Source organism: Amblyomma americanum, chromosome 4 (assembly GCF_052857255.1).
Source record: "Amblyomma americanum isolate KBUSLIRL-KWMA chromosome 4, ASM5285725v1, whole genome shotgun sequence".
NCBI classification, from domain to species: domain Eukaryota; kingdom Metazoa; phylum Arthropoda; class Arachnida; order Ixodida; family Ixodidae; genus Amblyomma; species Amblyomma americanum.
Window position 1 is genome coordinate 187,863,187 of NC_135500.1, and position 24,508 is coordinate 187,887,694.

Here is a 24,508-nt window from a genome sequence, read left to right on the forward strand (position 1 = left end):
CTTGCACATCACTGCAACTACTACTTGCCATTTGTGTCATGCTAGGAGGTGTTACCAGTGGTAGATAAAGCAGCTTAGTGACTGGTGGAAATGGGGCAACTTTATGCCAATGTGACGTTTTTATTCACTGCACCTTGAGGCACATATTTACACAGGTTAAGGCATGAAGGACAAGCAATATTTCGTCCTCATGTTCACGTATTCATGGCATATTAAAAAAACAGCGATAGTGTGATGCCTGTCTGGTCACTCTGAATCTGAGTCGTGTGGGTTGAAGCCATTTTGGTGAAGAGCACTTTCGATTCCAGTCCGGTCTATGGCCATCAGTGGGTGCATTGCAGACCTTAGGCTTGGGTACAGCTTTGAAAACAAAATTTCTTGAGCTGCCAACAGCTGCTTCACACGATGCCGTTCCTGGGTGAATGATGAATATTAAAAAAAATGTCTCATCACCAACAAAGCTCCAGAGCCATTAAAAGTGGTAGTGCTGCACAAATGAAAGATGTTTGCACAGTGCCTTGTATGCTAGATCACAATCAGCCCATCATCATCATCAACAAACCGACCATGTTTACTGCAGGAAAAAGGCCTCTCCCACTGAACTCCAATTAGCCCTGTCCTGCACTAACTGCAGTCACCCCACTTTAACAAACTTCCCAATCGCATGTGGCCACCTGACTCTCTACTGTACCCTGCTATGTTCACTTTCCCATGCAGTAAACTTTGTTATTCAAATAGCATCTTCGCCAGTGTGCACTTGTGGGCCCCAGTGCACATCGGAGTGCAATATCACCCTTGATTAATTCACCTGAGTGCATAGGGCAGAGTGGGTCAGGAAACAGAAGTGGGTTAATGACATCCTAGTCGAAATCAAGAGGAAGAAATGGGCTTGACCAGGGTTTGTAATGGGAAGGCAAGCTAACAGGTGGTCCTTAAGAGTGATGGACTGGATTCCAAAAGAAGGGAAGCATAGCAGGAGGCGGCAGAAAGTTAGGTGGGCGGATGAGATTAAGAAGTTTGCAGGGATACGGCAGCCGTGGCTGGCGCGGAACAGGGTTAATTGAAAAGATATGAAAGAGGCTTTTGCCCTGCAGTGGGCGCAGTCAGGCTGATGATGATGATGATATTGGGTCGTTGTGCATTGTACTGGTTTCTGGACAAATCTGGTGGAAGTTTATCGAAGACACAATAAGGAACCACTGATTATCTATTCTCAGCATTAAATGCCCTGCTCATGTCCATTTCCCTTTCTCAATTTCAGCTAGAATGTCACTGACCTTCCACCTATTCCCATAATTAAGCCATATTAAACCTGACGCAATGAAAAATTAATCCGATTGTTTCTGCAAGTACAACGGCACTTCGTAATGTTCAAATGGTAGCACAAAAACGAACAAGGGCAGTAGGGTAGACTCAGCCCATGAACCAATGTTTCAGCAGCAGGATTTGTCTTCTGTATGAGCGAAGGCAAGCATCTAAGCAAAGAAAATAACTCCGTCTTGGTGAAAACGAGGTTAATGTTAGCACACTTTTATGTGCAGTTGCTGAAGAGAGATATGTGGAAAATAAAGATGGAATATATTACTAAAACTAACATTGCTATGCAGGGTCTTAAGAGATTCCAGCTTCACTTTACCATGTATCTGCTTAAAATTAAATTTCTCATTCAAGCTCGAGAAAAAAAAAACAGCTAACAAAGCCTCAATAACAATGCAAAAAAAAAACAGCACCATACAAACCTTTGGGGCTTCAAAGCAAGCTGGGCAATTTTCTGCAATGACTGGCAGTTTTTTCTGAAGAAGCAAACATGAAGCAAAGTAAAGAGATCAGACACTGTTACACAAGCTAAATGCAATGTAATCACACACGAATTTAGATAATTTGGCAAAAACCACTTACTTCCTCAGCAAATTTTCGGAGATTCTTTTCCCTTACGTAGACAAGAGGCCGTGTCACTCGGAGGTCACCTTCTCTTTATGGAGATAAAGCCAGATCATACATCAATCACATGCCACTGTGCTCAACACATGCCCCCCAACTCTTGTGCCACTTGAACTTACCTAACAGTATAGTTTGCCTTCATAGTTCTGAGCCGGCCATTGTGAAATATAGACATGAGAAAGCTGTTGCAGGGAAACCAGACAAAAAGAGAAGTGAGAAATTAAAATGCAAGTTTTAAGGCTGTTGCAATATTGAGACACACAAAATAATCTGTAGTTATGCTAGTTGATACTATCATTATGAAAAAAGATAATGAGAGAAGTGAAACGCAAAAAGAGAAATGGGATCTTAACCTTGGATTGTTCATTAAAACTTCTAATATGAAATGATCACACTTAAACAGTGATAATGAACTGTATCTGTGTCGTTTTTCCACTGGCTGTTATATGTTCTCGTTTGCTTTTGAACTTTCCTGTATGCACTTCATTTGACACTGATCCTTCCTGTTTAGGAAGAGGATCAATCCCTCACCTGAGTAGATGCCACAAGTTGGCAACAGCTACAAGCCCATACATTCCCTGATTTACACCACAAATACCTTTTATACCCCTCCATACACCTGGAACCATGGCCGCGGTGGCGCAGTGGTTATGGCGCTCGGCTGACCCGAAAGATGCGGGTTCAATCCCAACCGTGGAGGTAAAATTTCGATGGAGGCGAAATTCTAGGGGCCCGTGTACTGTGTGATGTCAGTGCATGTTAAAGAACCCCAGGTGGTCGAAATTTCCAGAGCCCTTAACTGCGGCATCCCTCATAGCCTGAGTTGCTTTGGGATGTTAAATGCCCATAAACCATCATTCCTCTCAAAATCTGCCAAACAGTCCGATATACGTAATATTAATAAGTTTATTTCACAAGGCAAAATTTTTGGTGTAAAAAGGGCAATAAAATACTTTTTTTCTAAAAAAGAAAAGCACAACGACTGGTCATTTCTCACTGCCCGTTTGCTTTGAAGACATGCTTAATGATGTGGCACCTCAAATTTTTTACCTTGAATTCAATCTTCCAAGGTGCTATTTTTCTGTAGATACTTGATAAGATTATTATCATGCTACCTTATATCCACTCATTAGTCTGGCCAAGGCAGCATTTTTCTCTAAGAAATATTTGATTACATTTTATTGACATTTTTTCTTGCAGCATGAAATTCAGCCATCAAAATTTCACTGTGGACACAGTCACTAGCTGTAAGATGCATTCGTATGCTGTAATACGATATAGTGAGACAAAGATTACAATGTAATGGAAGAGCTTCAGCATCCCTTTAACTTCATAGTGTGAGGTTCAACTATATGTAACTTAAAAAAAAAAAAGCTGGGGCGCCAACGAAGAAGACAGCAGAAACTCTATACACAAAAGCTGTGAGCCAATCACCTTTCAGCCAAATCATCCAGATGCTGCCCCAGTGCGAGTACATTGTAACCTTCTCTCCGTGCACAGGCATAGATGCGGCCTCGCTTCATGCGGCTGCAGAAGCTGCAGATGGAGGTGCATTCAGGCAGGGCCGATGCCTGCTCAACAATGCCTGCCAAGAAAAGTTTCCTCAAATTACTAACCAGACAAACTTGAGCCTCACTCCAAAGCATGACACACTGTTACTACCAAAGAAACTTGTCCATGCCACAAGTTAAAGAAATATGTGAGAGGATACCTCAGAGAACCTCTCTCTCTCGAAAGGAAGACTTAAGACAGCCCCATAAAAATTTTTTTTTTAGTACAATTGTATTGTTCAACATTTTGTGGCTCTGTTGATGTTTGTTCATCAGCAAAATACCTAATTCCGAGAACTATGGAGTTGAAAATAGAACATATTTTTTTTCCCCGCACTAGATTCAAGCTTGTGACGATGAGGACATTGAGAGCATGAGGGACTCCATGATCGCCGGCAGGAAGTGAACGGCGGTATGGTTTAGCCACAGATCCATACACAAAAAGTACCCGACGTCATCACAGTTTGCTTGTGAAAGCGACCTGTGGTGCCGACGCCTGCGCTTAAAGGGACACTGAGGAGAACTCTATCATTTTTTTTTGTTAGCAAAATCTGATAGTACGGCATTTCATGGTTTTGTTGCCGCTTGTATGGGCGCGAAAGATGCATTTATTTCAAAGAAATTTGGATTCGAAGATGAAAAAGTTTTTCCCGCCGCTCTGATTCAAACTCAGGGAACTCTTATGACGCCACGGCAACTCTTATGACGTCTCAGAACGGAGTGACGTGATACGTGACGTAAACGCAGACTCCGTGATTTCTGACTGCTAGCGGTGCGGTGCGCAACCTTCCTTTGCCAGCCTCAGAGATTCGTCGCTTCCATGAAGTAAGGAAAATTCCTTCAAGGTGGCGCCTCTTGTCCTAGGAAGTCATCACGCTTGTACTTGCGAGATTGGCCTGTGGCGGCGACACCTGTATTTTGGTTCTTGCTATTTTCTACATTACAAGAGCTTTGTTTTCAGTAAGAGTGGCGTTTTTGTGACCAGGAGCTGCTATTCTATCGATACAAGCCAACTTCAATTTCTCCTCACTGTCCCTTTAATATTTTGGCCTTTTATAGCATAAAAAGCTCCTGCTTAAAGGGACTATGCAATAAATTAATTGAGATTACGTAAAGCAGATGAGAGATAGGCATTTCATCACTCGTCACACCAACACAAGAATTTTTAAGCTAGCATCAATAACACCGAAGATATAGAAGATTAAAAATTACGCTCCTCCTCTCCCCCTCAACTCGTACACGCGGGGCACCAGACAAAAATAAAGAAAACAGCTCTGGGACTGGGCCCCGCCCATGAATACACCATCCGTTGACGTTCCTTTAGCAACTTCCGGTTGTCGCTCCTAGCATTCCACCAGCAGCGTCGGCGGCGTGATTGCGGCGCGCATCGGGTTTCTTTGCTTGCCGTCTGTTGTAGTTAGTAGTAATGGACCGAGGCGTGACTGCTCGCTCTTACGTGATGGGCATCGAGCCCTATGCTTTCATGCCGTACCGGCTGAACGCCAGCGACGACAATAGCGACTCGGCGAGCCACTGCAAGTGGCTCCAGAACTCCCGACAGAAGGAGGCGGCCGAGGAAAATTGAAACCATATGCGCGAAGGCAATGCCCTGGCTCGCGCTTACCCGAGAGGGTCGCGCGGCGGCATGAGCAGACGATTTTCACGGCTACCGGAAGTGTGCCCGTGACGTCGTGGCTGCCGTGGCTCCAGCGAATGACAGCGTGTGTTGGTCTGGTGACGTCATGGGTAGAGTGACGTCTTTTTTCACGATTTTAGTTTCAAAATCAGTCACTACGAGCACACCCATCGGTCCGCGAATTTTAGAAAACACGCATTTTTGAATTTCATAATAAATTGACAGCTCAGTTCCGAAGACTCATACTTGGTGTGAATGCTTCTTAGCATCATTTCTAAGCATTGAAAACATTTACAAGTGACTTTTTATTCATTGCATAGTCCCTTTAAGTGAAAATAACTTCTTTGCCATTAGAACAAGTAATCAACTGATAGAGGCCAGTTTCAATTTACCCTCAGTGCCCCTTAAAAAAAAAGTTGTTGAAAGGCATATGTCAGTGGATGGCACTAGAACAAAGCAAAATGAATCATAGGAGGCTGACTGCTGTTACAGGAATTCAGCTAGCACTTTGCCGATATTGCACTAGCATATCATGTCAGGAAAAAAGGTAGTGTTCTTACATTGTTCTTCATAGAAATATGGGACACCTAACACTTCCAGATATTTTTTCAAGGGACTTGGATCATACAAAGAGCTACCAGGGTCGACTGTCACGGCTCCCAGGTCAAAGTTCTTTCCCTGAAAGAAGAAAAAAATAATGCAATATCATCATAACACATTCACACACATATTCAGAGTGATTTCATGCATAACAACATGATAAAGACATAAAAAGCAACATAAAGGATCAGCAGTTCTGCAACAAACAGAGGCCAAAATAAGTAGAAAAAACAACAAAACCCTCAGGACTTTACTGTCATTGACAGCAAATCAAAATTGTGAAATGCTTTCTGTCAGAAGACATGACTATTTGTGCATGCAGTTGCCACTATTACTTGGCACAAACCAACACAGTTCGCTTACCTCCAAGTGGTGCCATAAAAAAGATAGGTGGTGTTGGCTGTAGTGGTAAACTGCATGACAAGTACAATTTCCAAATGTGAAGGAAACTGCCTTGCAAACTCTGACCAGCTGCATCAAGCCACTGCTACAAACTGGCCACATTTTCACTTCTTGTACTCAAAGAAGCTACACAAACGCTGGCTTGAATCCAGCTGAGCCAGCCATGCAGACCTTGATTGTGGTTTCAATGGCGAATTTGTTGTAAGAAAGATTTAAGTCCATTTTTGAAGGAGAATGCTGGCAATGACAGCTAAGTACACTCATAAAAATAAAAATAGTAACCCTCCCACCCCCAAATTCCTGCACACAATATATTAACCACAGTCATGACTTATTAATATGGCCCTCGTTAATATGGCAGGCTCGAATTATGGACAATTTTTCTGGGGACCTAACTTTTTCAATGCATTTACGCCTCTATAATATGGAAATTTGCTGTCCCGACAGTGGACAGGGCAAAAAGAGTCTACTGAGGTACATGTAATCTCGCCATGTTAAATGGACAGTGATGAGCACAAAATCTCGACTTCCCTAACCAAATATTTTTTTTTGTATTTATAGCGTTGCTCAGTGAAAAGGGGGCTGCACACCCCGCTTCACTAATGGGTGTGTCGAAGGACGATGACAAAAGTTTCCCTGCACCATGCTTTGTGGTAAGCGTCATTATCGAGTCTGCTAGACAATAGAAATACCTCAGTCAAAATGGCGATGCAATCACCAACTTGTTGCGTGCCATGGTTGCCTGCATAGGCATAGGTGCACCGCGCAATCGATGTCACATGAATAAGGTCCACGTGAGCAGTCACAGACCTTAGACAGGAGACACATCGTCACATTGTGAGATGTTATCATGCATTTCCTAGACCACTTGATGCTTCAAACTGCATCACATTACTTAAAAAATAATGACAACCAAGATAATGCACTTGGAGCTCCCAGCATTTCGTCTGATTACCACTTCCCTGCCCAACACTATGCCCACCCCCACTCCGAAGCAGACACTAACCATAAACTTTTTTTTTTTCTGAATATATTTATATATTTCATGATTCGCTATTACGGACGTCTGACTTTATGGTCGGTTTGGTTTGGGAAACCAAGTGTACATATTAACGAGACATGACTGCATACTGTTTCCCGGTTCCACGGTTTGGATTGAAAAAAGAAGTACAGGTATGAGGTAGATGAATTCATTAATACAGAACGAAGTCCCAAAGTGGAAACTGTCATGGGAACCTCCTGCTGTTAATTGTATGTATGATGCATGATAAAAATATGGCAGATAGCAACTACACAGCAAAAAACAGGCGCAGTGGGAATTAATAATCACAATAAAAAGTTTGATTAAGCATGGCAAATTTTACGAACACACTGTACAAACAGAAAAAGAGAACACAGTACTACACAAAAGCACTCAAACAATAGAAGCCGTACACAATAATTGCAGGGTTCATTTGTGTGGTAACTGAAGGTAATTAAAAAGAATATAGTTTTTCAAGTTTTTATGGAATGATGCTACGGTACGGGACGATTTGATGATTGCTGGTAATGAGTTCCAGACAGTGATTGCCGAGAATAAAGTGCACTGTTTGCCATAATTAGTTTTGACTTCCTGAAGCAAGAAATTATGTTGTTCTGAGAATATAGCATTATTAACGTTACACAAATGGGAAGTTGTAAACGTAGGGATAGATAGATAGGGTAAGATAGGGTGCTATTGTGACGGGTGCGATAAATCAATAAACCTAGTTTCAGCTGGAGTGAACAAAGGAGAAGCAACTATTGAGTCCGTGGTAAATGGGAGCACAGGATGGAACATCAACTTTGTTATCAGGACATGGGCACTTACCCTTTTTCTGAAGCAGAACTGAAATTGCCGTAAACTGTGGAGCAGAGACAGGGAGTCTTTTCCTCCAGATAGACATACTAGGATTCTGTCTCCATCAGCAATCATGTTGAACTCATTGACTGCCTGCGCAAGAAAAAAAAGCATTCGGAGAGGAAACTTTCAATGGAAAGAGATGCAACGATAAAAGATGAGAGCAAGCGACCTGCCATAGGCTATCATAGAGAGACAATTGCATTGTTTACAGGAGCAGTAAAAATATAGAGCAACTGTCTATACAAGAAAAAAAGCTACTGTATAAATTACTCAATCAGCAAGAGCCTAGAAAACGCCACCTAAAGTGGCCTTGAAACGCTTCTAGAAACTTAGCATACAACATCACTCGTAAGACAAAGGTGACAGGAAAAAAGCAAAAACAATGAATTCTGTGCTTGCCTTGCAAGTTGTGCTGTGTGCCAAGATGAAATGTTACCAACATGCTCCATTATATAAGTTTATGCTGTAATTTTGAGACACTCTGAAGGTAAACATAAAAAATACTTTGAAATTTTGGCGGCACTTATAAGCAAGTGTACTGAAGATTGTTTTCTTTTTTTGCAATTGTGTAAGAGTGGGAGTAATAAAGGCGCACTGTTAATATTCTTGCCAGGACAACAAATATTTGCTGTAATGCTCAGTGTGTTAATATACCATTAAGGACTCAGCAGCCCTTCGAATACTTGGCTTCAGTTCACAGATGGCATTGACCTTGAAGAGCCTGCAGAGCTGGCAGAAGGCCAGAGGGCTTGACACTTACTAAGTCGCTGCACACAGAATGGTGCAAATAATCAAAGCTTTATTCAAACTAAACACAAAGAAACTAAAGCTCCTGCAGCTGCATTGCTGTGCAGCTGGGTCTCTATTGCTCAGGCTGCCAACTCAACAGTACAACTTGCAACATTGTTTAATGCGACACCAACGGCCTAGTTTAGTAAAAGTGGGATATTCCCCCTAGCTGGCTTAACCCTTTAACTGCCAAATTAATTCCTGAAAAATGTATCAAAATCTCAAAATTTTTTGGAGAGTTTTGGGAGAAAATGACTGTTGTCAGTCTTAAATCTCAAAATTTTTGGCGAGTTTTGGGAGAAAATAACTGTTGTCAGTCTTAAAGCACGTGCTAAAGGCGCAAATTCCATTTCATTGAAAACTACCACCCTCCAGTGCTGAAAACTGCAACCAACGCAATTGCTGACTGTAACTCGTCTTTGGCAGTGGAATCAATGGATGGGTGGGACTCGTCATTGGTGATACTGGTACAATCTTCCATGATGAGTACAGCTCGGGGTTGGTTAAAAGTGTTAAACCCCACAACATATGTGCACTTACATGATTTCAACTGGCATCACTGAACTGATTTAAATTGCATTTTCAAACATATTTCCAAACATAAAGCGACTAGAATTCTTGAATTTCATGGTTAAGTTTTCTTTGGTTTTGCTAACAGAATTCTTTGAAGCCTAAGGAATGCGACTACCAGACAATCCTTGCTTGATAGTGCATGCAAATCAAGACAAAAGGTGCAGCCTCCTGGTAGTGTGCTATTATCTGCACATATGGGGAGAACAAGGTTTTCTTTGGAGATTTTGTAGAAACTGGTGCGAAAATAGATTTTTGCAACCATTGAAAGCCTGCCATCAGCCGCAGTGGAGTGGAGTCATCTTTGACACCACGTCGATGGCCAGTACCAACACATTCTGCAACTGTGAGGAACTTGGGTAGCACACCTATGGTAGTGCATGTCATGAGACAGCCAGTCAGCCTGGAAAACATAGCTTTTTCCGGAACTCTGGCAGTCACCCAAATTTTGATGCTGCTTCTTTGCCACAAGAAACAAAATGCCTTCCTGTCAAAGCACACATCATACCTTTTCTGAAAATTTATCTGCAGCAAGCATGCTACTGTCTATTCATGACCATATTTGAGCAAACCAAGAATCGCTGCTACCATTCTGGATAAACAGTACCCCAAGTTTTCATGTGATGTCGAACTTGTGTGGCGGATTCCCCTAAACATGGGAACAAACTTAATTCGATAACCAAAATCAGAAGTAAGGCAGCTTAATTTCCGGGATGCACTGGCAAGAATTAAAAACAAACATGAGCAGCAAGACACCGTGACACAGAGAACTTCAATATATATTTTTTCAGCACTTTGACCTCACCTTTAAAAATGGCTTGAATATGTTTTTTGGAGGAGCATGCCACCGAAACTGTTGTGGGTTAGGTGCCTTGATTTGTGGGCAAGTTGTTTTTGAGGCTACAACACACTGTGGCGAGCACTTCTGTTTTGTTTTGGTTTCAAGCTGCCTCTGCCATGCTGGTCTGTTCGGTACAAATGGGGGATCTTTGAACTGTATGCATGCCCCTTCCAGCAGTTGCTTGGCTTCGCTTGGAAGGAGGAACCAGCGCAGCTCAGCTGCCTCTGTGTCGAACATCAGCGTCTGGTCTGCCAGCTGAGCCCTGTGAGCAGCCTGCTCAAGCAAGGGGGAAAAAAATGCCATCAATCAGTCACTGATACTCTGTCTGAAAGGGGACAACTGCACTGCAATAAATCAGCTGTGAGCAAGGTGTAATCCAAATTTACTGGGGGGATAAGGTGGTTAGAGCTGGCGCAGGATAGGGTTAATAGGAGGAATATGGGAGAGGTCTTTGTTTTCCAGTAGAAATAGTTAGGTAGATCATATTTTTTTGCGTGTGTGTTTTTCTGCTCGGTAGTAGTTCCATCATGAACTGCAGTACTCTGGTTATTAGCTGCTAAACTGAATGATGATTACTGGCTTACAGATGAGCATGTTATGGGCCGTTTACTGTTGACAAAAGTGACATGACAGCAGCTCAAAAAACAAACAAAAAAACACCTTGTTTTCTGTTTGCAGAAGTTATGCTAGAGTTATAAAAGAAAGCAAAAATAAGTAGAGCTATAATGGAAAGACAGATGTTATACTTTCGCATACTTGAAGACTGCAAACAGTACATAAGCAAACTGCCACAGGCTAGCTGGTGCTTGAGTACATACAGCAAATGGTGGCAGACACAGACACCCATGGTATTGTATACCACGTCTCTTTGTGGTGTTCCTGTCTGTTTGTGCCTACACCCCAGGTGCCCACGTGGGCAAAGGATGAATGGCCACTGCTGCTCATTCCCTCATAAAATGCTTGGACAGTGTTAAGTGAAATGCCAGGCCACTGCTACAAAAGGCTCTGTAAACTCATTGCATTACATAGCACAACACACTGATACCAGAAAACATACTGTGCATTTCTCCATAATGTGGGACCCATCTAATTAATGATGACCTTCAAGACTGTGCCAAAGCAACTTTTCAATGATACCATCATCATTCATCATCATGACTTATTGTGAAGTGGATGTAGCCTAACTACATCCACTGCACAATAAAGTCCTCTCCCATTAGCAGCAGCCATTCTATTCCAGCAAACTTTTTAAACTCATTTGCCTGCACCCCCCCCCCCCCCCCCCCCCCCCCTGCTCTGCCAATCTCTCAATGATGTGCATGCCGTAATCATGACATACATTTATCAGCCGTTCTACCAAGAAAAAACAAACAAACCTGCTGGTGGTTGTTCGATTGTTATTGAATGCTCTCAAAAGAATAACGAAGGAACTGAGTTTTCAAACATTCAAACAGAAGTTAGTAAAAAGGGCACCTTACTTTTTCGGCATCTTCATAAAAGATTTTTGCTTCATTCAGCACATCCTGAAAGAAAAATAAACGATGCCTTGAAGAAAATGTCACAGCAGTTAAGACAAATATGTATATATCGCAGCATGGTCATAGTAGTGTGCAATGGCCTTGATGCATTGAACCTCATACAGCATTGAATGGAAAAAACATGAGTGCCTGCCTTGCAGCTACTTCAGTTCACAATCGAACACTCTTGACATGCGAATGTTTCTCACAACAAACATATATCCACCGTGAAGAAAGCAGTGGCTTGCTTTACTTGAAGTGAGAGCAACAAATATGTCTGAGGAGATAAAGCTTTGTGGTTTCTCCTTGTAAGAGTTGGTGTTTTCTGTATTCTGAGAGGGAGTAATGAACAAATGAAGAGAACGGCAGTATTCATGAAAGCGCTTTTTTCTTTTTCCTCATTAAAAATCCAGTACGGCGATGATAGCCTTGTGTAGATGGCACCAGAAATGACTGACGAACTTTCAATATAATTTAATGAGGAAATTTATTGGAAAATTTTGCACTGGTTTGACCATAGCTGCCACAGTGGCATGATTGGCGCTACAATTATCCTTGTAGTTTGCTTCAGAAATTTCAGCATAATGATTTGCGTTCCAAGCAGGTGTATTTTATTAAACTGCGAAAACATAACGTTTTAAATCACAACAGCAAGCAGTAACAACTGATGAATTTAAAGTGTCTACTACATACTTCACCACCAGTCATTTCATGATCCCACTAAGAGACCATTGCAGGAAGGTACAGTGTAGTACAGTAGAACCCCGCAGTTACGTTTTTCATGAGACCGCGAGAAAAAGAACGTACCAGCTGTGAAGCGTAGTAGCCGGAAAATGCGTGTGACAAAAAAAAATGTATATTTTGCCTGCCTTTTCTCTCTTTTTATTTTACTTCTACTAAGGGGAACTTACTCCCTTGAAATTTGAAGGGCTTAGTGGCTCTCACAATTGTTCACATGCACAGAGAGTCCTAAACACCCTGCAATGGTTCTCCATTCTCCTGAGCAACTGTTGGCGAAAAGGAGGCAGCAGCGAGGACGGCAGGTGCATGGAGTGGGTGCAGTTTGGGCATGCGTGCACGCTTCTGCTCTATTTTCACAGCGGCCACTTTAATCCTATGCAGCTCTCATCTGTTGGAACCTAGAAATTTCATTTTCAAGCTGCAGAGGTTACAGGGAAGATGCAGATGACAGAAACATGCCTTGGTGTCAACCCGCGCAACTACATCTCATACAGCCTGCCCACACAGCATTTGCTGCCGCTTGGAGTTCGGTTTTGGCCTCGCTGTCGTTCCGCGTGTATTAAAAGTAGGCTGTTGAAATGCCGGCATGAGGTGAACCATTATCGCAAAGTGATATTTGCGATGTAGCATGTGGGAAAGCTGCCACAGCTGCAATGTAACTGCTGAGTTTATACTGCATGGGTTTCTATGTGAGCTTAGACGGGACTGGCTTATGAAAACATAGCAGCTGGGAAAATGCAGCACCCGGGAACATAACAGCGGGGTTCTGCTGTATCAGGTCACTAAACTGTTGCTCAATAGCATTCTCCTAGAATGTACACCAATACAGCTCAGTGCACATGCAAGGATTGACAGGCTCCTTCCTTGCACAAAAATGTAAGATTAAAACTGCGCGCAGAAATGAAAATGAGAACTCTGGCCCATTTCTCTAGCGCATAGGCCCATTTCTCTAGTGCATAGGTTTAAAAACTTAAAGGACACTCCGAAAAAAGCACCCGGTCTAACAGGCTGAAACACTGCGTAGTAATGGAGGTTGACACTGAGACTGACTATAATATTGTCTCTTCATTCCCTTAACTATACAGCCCACGGTGAGGGTTGCTATGACACTGATAAGCCACTGCAGCGCAATTTCACCACACTGTTGTCTTATGTACAGTGCGTCTCATTTTATTCAACCTTCATATTATATAACCCTCCAAAAAACGACACAATTAGCTGGCAGAGCACCACTTTTGAGGTTGGATTAGCTGGAAAGGGGGGTAACTTGTTCAACCATATTTGTTAATATCAAATGATTAATTACACAGCCTTCGTACAAATACTGCACAAAAGTGCATATGTTGGTGAGAAAGCAGGGAAAAATGTAAAATTTATGTTTGCTAGTCACAGAAAAGTTGCCTCACCTGCCAAGTAGTGTCAAAGCCAAGCTTCTCAATCTCTTCTTCGGCCTCTCTGTATGAAAATTTTCCTTCTTTGTATGATATTGAACCGAGCCATTTTCTGTCCTTGAACACCTGTAGAGAACAAGCAATCAGCAACACAGCCACTGCAAATGCATGACGAGTCAAATATGAGTTACAGTAGAATCTCGGCGATACACTCAATGCTGATACAATCAATGCTCAAGAACTTCTCTGGCCAAAGCGCACTGCTATAATGCACAGAATTTCAAGTTCTCTGAACACACTCCTGCACCACTATGGATGATATGGACATGGAATCACTACTCTTGGCAAATGCAGCGTGAGCTCTGAGTGCTGGCAAAAGGCCCGCAGCACATGGCCGAACCTGTGATTGGCAGTTGTGTCGTAAGTACTGTGAGTACTGATATGTGGTACAAGGCCCATGCATAGCTGATGCCGTATGCACTGAGCACCAAGCAATGGCACATAACTACTATAAAAAAATCTCGCTAGGCAGAAATATATTTGCGTGAATGCATTTTTTGTGCTGCAGAATTCGAATTTCCTTCTGTTTTTAATGAAATGCATTTCAGTTGATACTAATAGACATTTTCGCAACCCCCTGAGATTCGTATCATCAAGATTCTACCATATGAGCACTTCTCAGAAGACACTGTATAACAACCTGGTTTGCTGCCCCACTCTGTTGTGCAATACTATGACATTGGTATTCTTCAATACCATTATCTAAAGCCACTTCTAAGCTTATATTTAATTCTAGCAGCTATTTTGATATACAATGTGGGACCATTAAGCACACAGAATAAAGGGCATTAGATCTGCTCACCAGCTTAGGGATGGCCTTGGGTACGGCTCTGAAGAATGGTGATAGTCTACCATTTTGCAGTCTAATTTCTTAAAGCATTTTGCTGCTGCTACTTAAAGCTGATGACAAAAAAGTTTTAAACGATCCTTGGTGGATTGTCTGAATCCGCTAGCAGTCAAATATTCATTATATTTGAGGTCAACACATTAAAGTTTGTTCCAACCGAGGTGGTACACTTGAATTCATTACATCCAAGGTCAACAAGCTATGTATAAGTTTGTTACATCCGAGGTCCAGACACAAAACTTGTTTAGTCCCAATCAATCCAGTGGTGCCATGCCACGGCATGGCGCCACTGGATTGATTGGGACTGTGGCAATATCCAAGGTAGTATACTTAGGTTCGTTATATCCGAGGTGGCATACTTAGGTTCGGTATAGATGAGGTTAACACACTGGGAAGTTTGTAATATCCGAGGTAGCATACTACGGCTCATTTTATCCGAGGTCGTATGCTAAGTTCGTTCGTAGCCTTTCCACTGGCTACTAACAAACCGCAGTCGCCATTTCCTCCTGCACAGACCCTTTTAGTACTAATGCATCAATAAGCACAATGATCTAATGAACATCACACATGCAAATTTTTGTAGAGCAGCGTATCTGAATTAAGCTTAAGGTAACTTTGTTAATGGCAACAAGGGTCCTTCTGACTGGTTGTCACAATGCCACAGTGTCACAGTGTGTGTGTGTGATGCAACCCTGCACAGCCATCTTTGATTGTAAAGGCTGGCAATGCCCCCTGTGCTGACTGGCTGCGATACCTGGTGCCTCGTGTGCTTCCATTCGCCAGTCTCGGGGTTGAAGTTGTATTGAGGAAGAAGCTTCCAGCCATTGCATGCCACCTGGCGAACCGCCTCTAGTATGAAGTCCACCTGGGAGTCCGACAAGTAGAAGGCCAGGTTCAGCCGCACAAAGCCGGGTCGCAGCACCTCACGCTCAGAGTGCTCCAGGTAGCGCCGCAGATGAGTCCTGTCCAGTTTGCTGAACACAAGATACACAAAGATGATTGAGCAACATATTGTAAGACACGCAGCATGAGGGCGCATCCTCACAATTCTTGCTCTGTTTGACAGCATTAAACAGGCACTGGAATTCCCAACGGGTGATTTCAGATCTCCTGTTGAATGCCGAACAACAAAAGTGAACCCTGAATAGTAAAGATACTACATGGGAAATGCTTATCCAAGGTCTGAGCATGTTCCGAGTTGATGTTTAGTTGCCGTCAATAGAGCCATGTGTTGCTATTGCTGACAAAAAAAAAAAAGGTTACATTTTACATTCTCACACTGTGGGTATCATCACGTGCCACTTTATCATCACTGCCAAAATGAGGCGGGAACTACTTAGGCTAGCTAGAAAATCTTCTTATCTTTTGCTTAAAGAGCAACAAACAGTGAGCTAGAAAATAAAAGCATGCCTCTGATGTACACTCAGTGCAATGGCCGATGTAGGCTTTCTTATCTTGAAATGGGCAGAACGTGTATACAGACGTGGCCCGTTATAACAACACCCATCAATGTGGAGAACTTAAATTACTGACAATTTTTCTGAGCACCAAATGTTTTCAATGTATTTACAACTCATTAACATGGAAGCTCCCATTCCCCAAATAAAGATTCATTCATTCATAATAAACAAGAATACACTGCAGTGCTTTTGCATGCATTCAGCATTGTCAAGGGAGTCTGTGATCCATAATTTGAGCTAACAAATTCTTTTGTACAGCAAAATGCAGCTACAGCTAACTGTGATCACAAAGACTCATAAAGCGAACCTGCAAATACAGTGAACAAAAATTCTTTTCTCACATGAACAACCACATGCTTTGCTTCCGTTTTTTATTGGAAATTATGTGCGCATGCAGACAGGATGAACACAGCTTGCACACTTCATTACATCAAGTTTTGCGAGCAACTGATGGTAGCTTAAGAAATTAAAATAGGAGGCTAACAATGCAGCTCTATAATAAGCAGGTAAGTTAACAGCCATGTATGAACCAGAAGTTTTTCTTCTACTGTCAAGCAGTACACCAAGTAATTAGCTGCATTACGGGCACTGGACTGTGCCATTTTGATGTGGAATACTTGAAGACTTTTTTAGATGTGAAACACCAATAAGTTGCTAAGGATCTTTGAGCTCATATTACCCTGTATCTCCAGAGCTGCTCAACTCAGCATCCTGCAACGTGCCATCTCACCTGTCTTCGGCAAGCAGCTCTTCATAGCGAACAGCCAAGTTTTCATCAATGCCTAATAGGTCCTGGGCGTAGGGTCCAGCACAGGCACACCCGCCACGTGCTTGGATCCCATATAAATCGTTGAGAACAGCGCACACAAAGTTGTGGTGCAGAAAGAGGCCCGTGCCAGGATGGCGGACAAGAAAGGAGACGATTGGCAGACGACGAATGGTCTGGCTCCCTAGGACAACCAGGTTAGGTGTGTTCTGCCACGCATTCCACATTTTTCTGTAGAAATAAAAATTTAACGGGAGGCAGAAAAAAAAATAAAAACAAGAGAACCAGACAACAGCTGCATGTCTTGAATGTAGCAAGTATCACAAAATGAATGAACTACTGCTGCAAGCACTCTGTTTGCAAATTACCTATGCATCTGTTAGTCTAAATGCTCTTATCCAGTCACTATGGTGAAGGTCCTCTGTGTAAACTATTTTACCTTTCACTTACTTTACAATGTTGCTCCACACAAACCACATGTTTGGCACATCACTCCTCAGCTTAAATTATTCTAGGTCAACATAAAGCACATGCACTATGGTTTCCAGGGAAACAGAGAAAAATTAATGCTTTTCTCAACAGCATGTTCTTTAACAAACCTTTGAGTGATCTTAGCAATGTCATAACTCAAGACAGAAAATACACTGAGTCAAATGATACTAAACTGGAACTGATTGGAAGATAAACAGCTGCAAGTAAGCACTCATCCTATTTGTTTATTTTTCTGTCCTTCGCCCAAATTTGTCCAAGTTAGTGTTGTCCACTTCAACACGATAAACCAATTAGCCCCAATTGCCTGTATTTAAACTGCCCCCCTGTCCATCCCAACAGTGCATTAGTTTCGCTTGGAACGTGCCCCCATCAAGGATAGTTGCCAACCTGTTCTTTCCCCTTCCCTTGTGTTTGTATTATATGCTCACAAATCAAATAATATTGCCACAGATTCTTTCTAACTTTACACGGAAAGTGTGGTGCATTTTGCAGTTTCTGTACAATGGCGCAGACACCGTAGCTTTGATCACTTAAATTAAGTGACAGTATACATTCATCTACTGAATAAATTCACAGCATTACCTGTGGTAACCTTGAGGAGTCAAAGATCTTTTAGAAGTTACACTCACAAATGGAAGCCGAAGAACTTTGAATCTGGTCTAACTGGCTCATAAACCCTAATGCCATAATGCTGCCCATATGTTGGCAGGATAAGGCCACTTGTAGTCATGTATGGGGCTTGTTATAAATGGCACGTGATAAAAATATCGTGTTATGTATAACAGCAAGTCTGCCTTTCCATACAGCATGGCACATAAAGGGGAAAAAATGCAGTTAATTAAGAAATACAACCCAGCACTACTTTATAGTGCACATTCTCCCCTGCCCCCAATCGGGTAGAGAAAAGAAGTTGGGTTTGCATAAACATCACCGCTTCACACCTGCACAGCTGTTCCTCTTTTGAGATGAGAAACTCTTGATCAATAGCAGCTTTCAGTTGAAAAACAAGGCCACATCGGACAGCGCCTACAATAGACGGTGTCCCACCTTCTTCCCTCATTTCAATTTCCTGCAGGTAACGGTGGTCCTTCCTCGAAACCTGAAACAAACACAATGGCAGTTAAAAAAAAGACCAGGCTCATAAGTCTTGTACTACTACTACTACTACTACTACTTTTTACTACACTTGGCCCGTCTTGCTGCTTGCATGGAGGGAAAAAAAACTCAGGAGGGAGAGCGATGCCAAGCGGCCAGCCTTCGCAAGCCAGATCCTCGTGAAGCCGCTCCCTCCCTCATTTTTTCGCTCTCCGAGTCAGTCCTTCATGTTTGGTGTTGGTATGTTTTAGTGCGCACATCTGCGCGGCACATGGAACGAGCGTATACAGCAAGGAGGTTGATCTACAGTCAGTTTGCTGCGCCGGTCCACGCATGCACGTGCGCAGCGGGGATGGATATCACTGCATGCTATCACGTGGCATGATCACGGGGCGACTGGCTCTCTCCTTTTTACTTTTTATGACTAAGCTTTCAAAGCTATCGCCGGACACTCAATCCTGAGTTTTTTTTTTTTTCCTCCATGGCTGCTTGCACACAACCTATGGCAAGATGTAATCAGATGTGTCTGTTGCATGCCACTTTGAACCTCTCACAATAGAAGCTTAACCAAAGACCTGATAACAAGAACTCACGAAAAACACTGAGCCGCCACCGCAACCAGATGGCACCCGATTGACAAAAAGCTTCTTCTTTGCAACCAGCACTCCTGCAAGAGAGACACAAAAGACATGATAAACTGAATAATAAGTAAGTTATTAGAAACAAAAGTAAATATTCAACAACATAAACCAGGAGACATCTGACTCACCAGGTGTTTCAGGTCCGCCCAGAAACTTGTGCGGAGACATAAAAATCGCGTCCTTGTATGCCAGTCCTTGCTCTATGCTAAAGAAACAGTGGACGTTTTCACAACAAAACCTGTTTCTCAGTGGATAAGACAGCTGTGAAGCCACTAGTAGAATTTGTGTGAGGTCTCACCCAGGGACAACTGGATTCATGTCGACATTCACATAAGGTGCCGCAGATGCATAATCCCAGAATGCAAGTGCGCGGTAGTGATGAAGCAAGGCCGTAACTCTGACATCATCCAACAGAATGCCAGTGATATTGGATGCTGCTGTGAAGCACCCAATCAGCTGTCTGGTCTCATCACCAGTATATTCCTGAGGAGAGAAGGAAAAACCTGACTGTGCCGAATATTCACCACTTTTGTTGCAATACTTCTCACCTTCAGTTTTTCTTCGAGAAATGAGACATCCAACGATCCTTCACTTGTCTCAGGAACTCTCACAATCTGAACAGAAATGAAAAGAATATTTTCATCAAACACACGCAGCCAGAACGACTGCAGCTACATTCAACTATGATTTGCGTGCCTCTTGAATGAATATGAAATGTCTACCATCTGAACTAAGCGTGTCTCTATAGTTGGGCAGAACTGCAGGTACCATGCCCAAAATAAAGATTGTCCATTATTTCGCTACCTTATTTGCGTCTCTCATTCAGTAGGGATGTTTGCATTAAAGAAAGATCACACATATTTAAGAGATTGCCTGACGCTATTCCAAACATTTGCGAGTGAAAATGCAATACATTGATTAAGGGAAACTTCAATAAGGCTTTTGACTAAACTAATAGGCACAAGTTACTCATTTTGAAGTTGCCCTACTGGAAAAAACTGAAAATATGGGTGCAGAAGCACATAAGATTGACACAAAATAAGGAGCAACTTCTTGTGAATAGAAGAATGAAAATTAAGGCACTAGCATTCAGTCCCATTCGCTGCAGAACTGTTCTTCTGCCTGGTGACTGTTTATGAATTCCAACCCCATTTAATTAGTCCAGCTCACTTAAATAGTACACAAGGCGAGATATCAAGATTTTAAAACTAAACCAACTTGAATACTTGTACTGCTGGAAATTCTTGAAAGGATGTTCTGAATGTTCTCATACTTTCAGAGCCAGACAAAGTCGGTTTTTCATTCTTGTATTTTGTTGCACATCATGCACCTTTGATAGCTTTTCCAAAAACAGCAACTTTGATGATTCATTCATTCATTCATTTTTATTTGTTCTTCACAACATGACGTCCTTCAACACCGTTACCACACCACAACTGTCATCAGAAACAGACTGCCAAAATCACAGCAAAATGAAGATGCAAAAAAAGAAAAGAAATACCAATACAGCTTGCCATCTCCATTTTGTTTCTGTAACTATTATGTAGCTACAAGTAACTACAACTTCGTCTACTGATGACATTGCATAAATAAAAGAACAACTGAAGCAGTTAAGTGCCATAACGAGGCACGTGATGGCATCATTGAACAGCCAGCTTGGAAGGCACAAGTTTAGCAAACTCTGATTCATTATCATTCAACCTTAAAGCAACCATTAATGGCAGAGTCACCTAAAGATAAAGGATGAGGCTTGTGAAGGGCAAAGTTTTTTTTACAGATCATGTACATGTTGGAATCGCCAAAAGTGGAAAAGGAATTTAGTGAAAATTCACAATTACCTCAGCACTGACTTCTCTCCAAGGAAGCAAAACTGAATGATGTGCAAATGTGTCCACAAACACCACCTGAAATGGGTGTAGAACCAGGCCTATAAATAAAAAGCAAGAACTGCAAGAATAAATTATACCTCTATAAAGCCGATAAGAAAAAACACACATATTGACAGAACTGCCCTTGGCATTGCCTACAGTGAGAAAAACAGCCCACAATGTAACCTGAGAAGTGTACTGTGTCAAGATGATCCCAGCCTCTTTCATCATCTAGGTAGAAAACAAAAATGAAATGCTTTGTAACTGCTAGCTTATTGCAACCTAGTGCCACGCAAAAGAAAGCAGTCCTGTTGGTTTTCTTTCTAGATAAGGTCTGCTTACTTGCAATAGCCCCAGACAGGAACTCAGTATCTGTAAATAAATAAAATGACTAAACTGTCTATCCTGCCCCAGGTCAAAAAGTGACAGTAATAGTAAATTTTCATGATTGGCATGGCCAGTGAACTTATGTACTGCCTGCAATGGAGTTTTGCATTTGCATTACATGCATTTGAAAGTCTAATTGGTGGGCTGTTTTCTTCAACACAAACGTGTGGATACTATGGGACCTTTGAACATTCCTGAGTTCAGCAAGTAGTCAGTCAAAAACAAAGACAAAACAAACTTAGCCAACAGTATATATTACAAGATTGCCCAAGCGTTTCAGTGGTTTGTGCCAGTAAGAAGGAATGCTTACAGGTGGCTTCTGAAGGGACAGAGCAGAGATCAGTTTGTGCACTGCACCAGTGGTGCCTGTGCCTACAAATATCACTGAGTCTCCTTCGCTTGCATTCACGCAGGCCCTTACGATGTCCCTGTTGCAAAGAGATCACATAAAACATAAATGCAAACAGAGAAGCATACTTAAAACTGACAAAGTGATAGGAGGCTATCATGAGTAGAGAAGCCAGAAGATTGCCTGTTCTTATCCCAGCTCTAGATTTGAAACATGCATAGAGGGAAGGCAAAAAACTTGGGGGCCTTCCTAACCACATTCTTAAAGAAAAAAATGTGACAGCATTTAGGTTGCCTACTGTAGCGTCTACAATGAGTGTCTAATGTTGCGATTTTATCACCAAAATTCCAGTTGGAACAGGTTCCATTGCTCTTATATGGTAGCAATGAATCATCACCCGTTCCAGTACCTTCCATTGGATTGTTGTACGGGATTATACTCATCCACATTAATCCACCCACTAATCCCCACGAATCCACTGTAATCCATTTTCTGGGGTGGGACAACTTCCAAATTCTGAGGGTCTTCAGATTTTTCCACCAGGTTTCCATCTGTCACCGTTGAGCACCTTGCGATATCATAGGGTCAATGACCTCTTTTGAGGACTCATCAATTCTCACCTACCACAGTGGGCAGGTAGCTCACAATCCAGTGCACTAGTTGGCACCTGCCACGATGGGCAGGTTGTGATGACATCACAGGGTCACGTGGCCTCTCTTGACCAATCAGGGAATTTTGTGACAGAGAAGCCAGAAATTTTGTTTAAGACAACAACCTAAATGCTATTGCATTAAAATTATGATAATTGTATCACAGAATGTTGGTGCAATATATATACAAGGCAACAGCAATGAGTTTAGCTCCAATGCATGGTACTGATCACAAAAAAAGGCCACGTGCAGTAGTCAATGGGTCTAAGACGGAACAATATAACTGTTGCTGGAGTTGTGTCCAAGAGAAGAATTTACTGGCACTGCAGTTTCGTCATCCATACCAAACCCCCAATTGCTCTCGGACTGCCCACCTCACAGGGCTCCATGTGTCTGTTTTGGTTTTGATCAGACTAGCACCAGCGCACACTATTACAAAATGCATGAAGTTTTGTTGCTGCACAGTTTTGTATTCATAGACATTAGATCTGAAGCAGTTAGGCTTTGTTAGGTTCAGTTACTGTTCCCTCTTTACATAACTTCAAGGGCAGTTAATGTTTTCAGAGATTCTCGCATTGTGTCTAAAGAAGAACGGTATAACTGCTGCTATAGTTACGGTCAGATGTACTAGTAGATCACAGAATGCAGATAGATTTACTGCTACATCGCTTTATTTTTGTTAAGGTTTCGTCAAACGTGGTCAGGCTAGGATAGTTGCCAGTAACTGGTCTGCTTGCAGGGCATAACTGACAGCAATTTCTGACATGCTTGAACGGAACTCTAACAGCAGTTAATTGTTGTTCTGTATGGACAGAAATCTAGACAACGACATAAGTCAAACCTACACAGTTATCTCTACGTTAATTGATTATGGCATATGCTAATCGAGAAGCAGCATCAAATTGACAATGCATGCTATCTCAGCACTATCTCCCAAGATCCTGACATCAAGCTGGACCACAAAACGAGCAACAAAACAGAAAACAACAAGAGAGAAACCAGTAAGACCAGAAAGACAGCGACAACGCAGAAATGCGAGTGGAGAAAAGGCTCGAGCGTGACGTTCATGCTTAGTTAACAGCCGACGAGGTGCATTCATTACTGCATCAGCAGCAAACGTAACCATGTGCATTATAACTTGATGAAACTACGCAGCCTTACCTTGCTTCGTGCCTGAACATAGTGGATTGAAGGGCAGTAACCGACGTGGTGGTATGCGTGTTACCATACATAGGAAGAACTTCGTTACGGATGAAGTCTTCAATAAACGTCAGTGATCTACCAGACGCTGTGTGATCGCAGTAAACGACTGAAAAATAGACAAGCAGGAAAGAAAGAGCATAAGAAGACGGAAAGGGTCACGATGAGCGGAGTCCGTTGCAGCGATCGAGCGACTTACCTTTCCGCCGACCGAAAGGACCCAGGAAAGTTGCGTCCCTGCCAATGACGTTAGAGTTGATGTAATCCATAAACTTTTCATCACCGACAAGCTTCTTTGTTTTGCTAGTCTGATTAAAAGACTTTACTGCATAAGCATCTGAGAGATCGTAGAACTTTCTGTGAGCGTTGCTTTTGTTAATGCACTCTTCGATAGCCGATTGCCCTTTGGCCGACATGTTGCGAAGCTGCAAATGAAACTGCGTCCACGGCAGAGTCCACAATCTATAGTTTCGGAGCTCTTTCAGTGCTAACGACATGCAATTAAAATATAAATTAAATCTGACGAGCCCCCCTGACAAAAAGCTGATACAACCACGCAGCGCTTAACTACAACACAGCGAACACGCCGCACATGGCAATGTTTACAATTGATGTTACTGGCGAACGGAATGCTTTGGATAGTTCGAGTTGCCGGTGTCGCCAGCGATCTGTATGTCTGTCACTGCTATGGTGAATAACACTGACTGAACTATATTCTAGTGCACAGGAAGGGTTATTAAATTTGATTTCTAGCTTTCTACGCCTAGAAAAGAGACAAACGCTGACTACAATGGATCGCCTAGTTTTTAGGTTGGCAGCGCCTGGTGACACCA

The 24,508-nt window shown here is 42.4% G+C and overlaps 1 protein-coding gene across 1 annotated transcript; it reads right to left on the reverse strand.

Annotated features, from left to right (window-relative positions):
* Positions 1-79: 79 nt before the first annotated feature.
* Positions 80-24,508, reverse strand: LOC144128846 (uncharacterized). Its single transcript, XM_077662610.1, has 21 exons — positions 23,875-24,508; positions 23,637-23,784; positions 21,787-21,904; positions 21,060-21,125; positions 19,770-19,835; positions 19,520-19,704; positions 19,350-19,426; positions 19,174-19,247; positions 18,427-18,584; positions 16,958-17,224; positions 15,522-15,741; positions 13,876-13,986; positions 11,690-11,734; positions 10,176-10,484; positions 7,979-8,101; positions 5,688-5,805; positions 3,376-3,526; positions 2,061-2,123; positions 1,900-1,972; positions 1,740-1,793; positions 80-414 (listed from the first exon to the last, which is right to left on the reverse strand). Exons 1-21 carry the CDS (start codon positions 24,170-24,172, stop codon positions 247-249), a joined length of 2,892 nt encoding a protein of 963 aa, XP_077518736.1. The 5' UTR covers positions 24,173-24,508; the 3' UTR covers positions 80-246.